The 1,918-nt window shown below is 38.2% G+C and overlaps 1 protein-coding gene across 1 annotated transcript in view; it reads left to right on the top strand.

Annotated features, from left to right (window-relative positions):
* The first annotated feature begins 393 nt into the window (after nucleotides 1-393).
* LOC9299032 (probable serine/threonine-protein kinase PBL21) overlaps nucleotides 394-1,918 on the top strand; it is a 1,928-nt gene continuing 403 nt past the window's right edge. The window contains exons 1-4 of the mRNA XM_021018360.1: nucleotides 394-707; nucleotides 990-1,159; nucleotides 1,238-1,427; nucleotides 1,510-1,916. Of these exons, the coding sequence (XP_020874019.1) occupies nucleotides 542-707; nucleotides 990-1,159; nucleotides 1,238-1,427; nucleotides 1,510-1,916 (933 nt within the window). The 5' untranslated portion in view covers nucleotides 394-541. The remainder of the gene's footprint in view (nucleotides 708-989; nucleotides 1,160-1,237; nucleotides 1,428-1,509; nucleotides 1,917-1,918) is intronic.

Below are 1,918 nucleotides of genomic sequence, written 5' to 3'. Positions count from 1 at the left end.
TGAAGAACCAGAAGAAACTTTCACAAAGTGGCATTTTTTTTTCTTTTCCATTTTTAAAAATAAAGAGTAGTCTTGTCTAAATATCGTATTTTCTATTCTACAAACATAATAATGTTGCTATAGTATTTCTTCTCTAAAAAAAAATCATTTACTCATTAATTCTGATTAACATTTTATTAATTCTGATTAACATTTTATTACATATTCAAAAGTCTTATCTTCTTAATTACACTTTTTATACATTTTTTTTTCTTCATTTGATAGTGTGAGCCTATATTTTTCTGTGAATGTAATTTTGAGTATTATTTAATTTTCTAATTTTTAAAAATAATTAGAGCGCATAATCTTCCGTCTATATATATCCTCCGGCGAGTTCTTTTAGTTCTGATCATCCAAATCTCTCTCATTCTCTTTCTCGCTCTAGTTTTCTCGTTGAGAGTCTGTTACTCTGTTTAATTACAAGTTTTTTCCGGGAAAAAGTTTCTCGGGAAAATAAAAGAAAAGAAGTCTCAAGAAAGATTCATCTTCGTTGATCGCTACGATGAAACGTTTCTTTTGCTGTCTCAAAGGAGGAAGCTCACGTAACGCAGGGCAAGGTAACGACGAGAACGACGAAGTAAACCTCGACCGACCATTTGGGAATAACGAGCGCCTCAATCATCTTTGGAGAAATCATCTCTCACTTCCTGACGATCGTGAAGTTGCAGGTTCCGTTTTCGCTTCTCTGTTTCAATCTCTTGAAATCGAAATCGAGATTTCTTGTTTTCTGGGTTTCTTGTACCTTAAGCAACTCTGTTTTGAAGAAGTTTCTTACTTGTTTGTTTTGATCTCGTCACGTTCATGCAAGTGAAAGTAGTATATTAGTTCTTCTTGTTTCGAAACAGCGTCTCCATCTTGTGAACTTAAACTGATTCGTTATCGTAACACAAGAAGAAATTGATTTAGGGTAAATCTTGTTCGATCTTTAAGTTTTGGTGATTCATTTGCAGATCCCACTGCTCGTTTTTTCCCTATATCTCCACCTCTACCTGATAATTGTGGAGCATCATTTCTATGGCGCGAACTCGTAGACGGAACAATAAACTTCCGGGACGAATATTTTCTCGGCAGAGGCAACTTCGGCGAAGTCTATCGCTGCCGCTTCTCAAGACTTAATGAGGTATATATATCGACCCAAAAGTCATGTCCTTTATGGTTAAATATCGAAACTAAAGTCTGCAACTTTTGATTTCATTAGGATGGAGCCGTAAAGATTCAAAAACCAGACAATCCAACTGGTCATGTTGAGTTCTTGGCAGAGGTTACAACGTTACATGCAGCTAATCACCCAAATGTGATTAGACTTCTTGGCCATTGTTACGGCCAAAGGAACCGTGCTATAGTCTACGAATTCATGCCCAATGGCTGTCTTGAGCGTCACATCTTTGGTAAAGAAAACTCAATCAAACCTAATTGATGACTCGGTTTTAGTTTCCGGGTTGTTAATCAACTCCTTGTCTTCTTGTATAGCACACGCAACGAGGGTGCAGGGTCCGTTTCCTCAGGGTCTACAACTACCAATTAGGGTTTTGGATTGGGATACGAGGATGAGAATTGCTTTGGGTGTAGCCAAGGGTCTGGTTTATCTACACCAGGAGCTGAAAGTGATTAACCGAGATGTCAAGGCCGGAAATATTCTACTTGATGCAAATTTTGTGCCGAAGCTGACTGATTTTGGATTGGCGACTAAAATCGATGTAGATGAAAACGGTGTTGAGAAGCAGATCCTGATCAATCCGATGAAGGGATCTTTGGGATACATTGCACCGGAAGGAGAGATTTCCGGGTTTGTTTCGACTAAGACTGATGTCTATAGCTATGGAGCTCTTCTGGTAGTGCTTTTCACCGGAAGGGAGCCTTTCTATGTGAAGAAACCTGT

The sequence above is a fragment of the Arabidopsis lyrata genome (assembly GCF_000004255.2).
Source record: "Arabidopsis lyrata subsp. lyrata unplaced genomic scaffold ARALYscaffold_71, whole genome shotgun sequence".
Taxonomy (NCBI): Eukaryota; Viridiplantae; Streptophyta; class Magnoliopsida; order Brassicales; family Brassicaceae; genus Arabidopsis; species Arabidopsis lyrata.
Note: the sequence above shows the minus strand (reverse complement) of the source record. Positions and strands in the feature narration are given on the sequence as shown.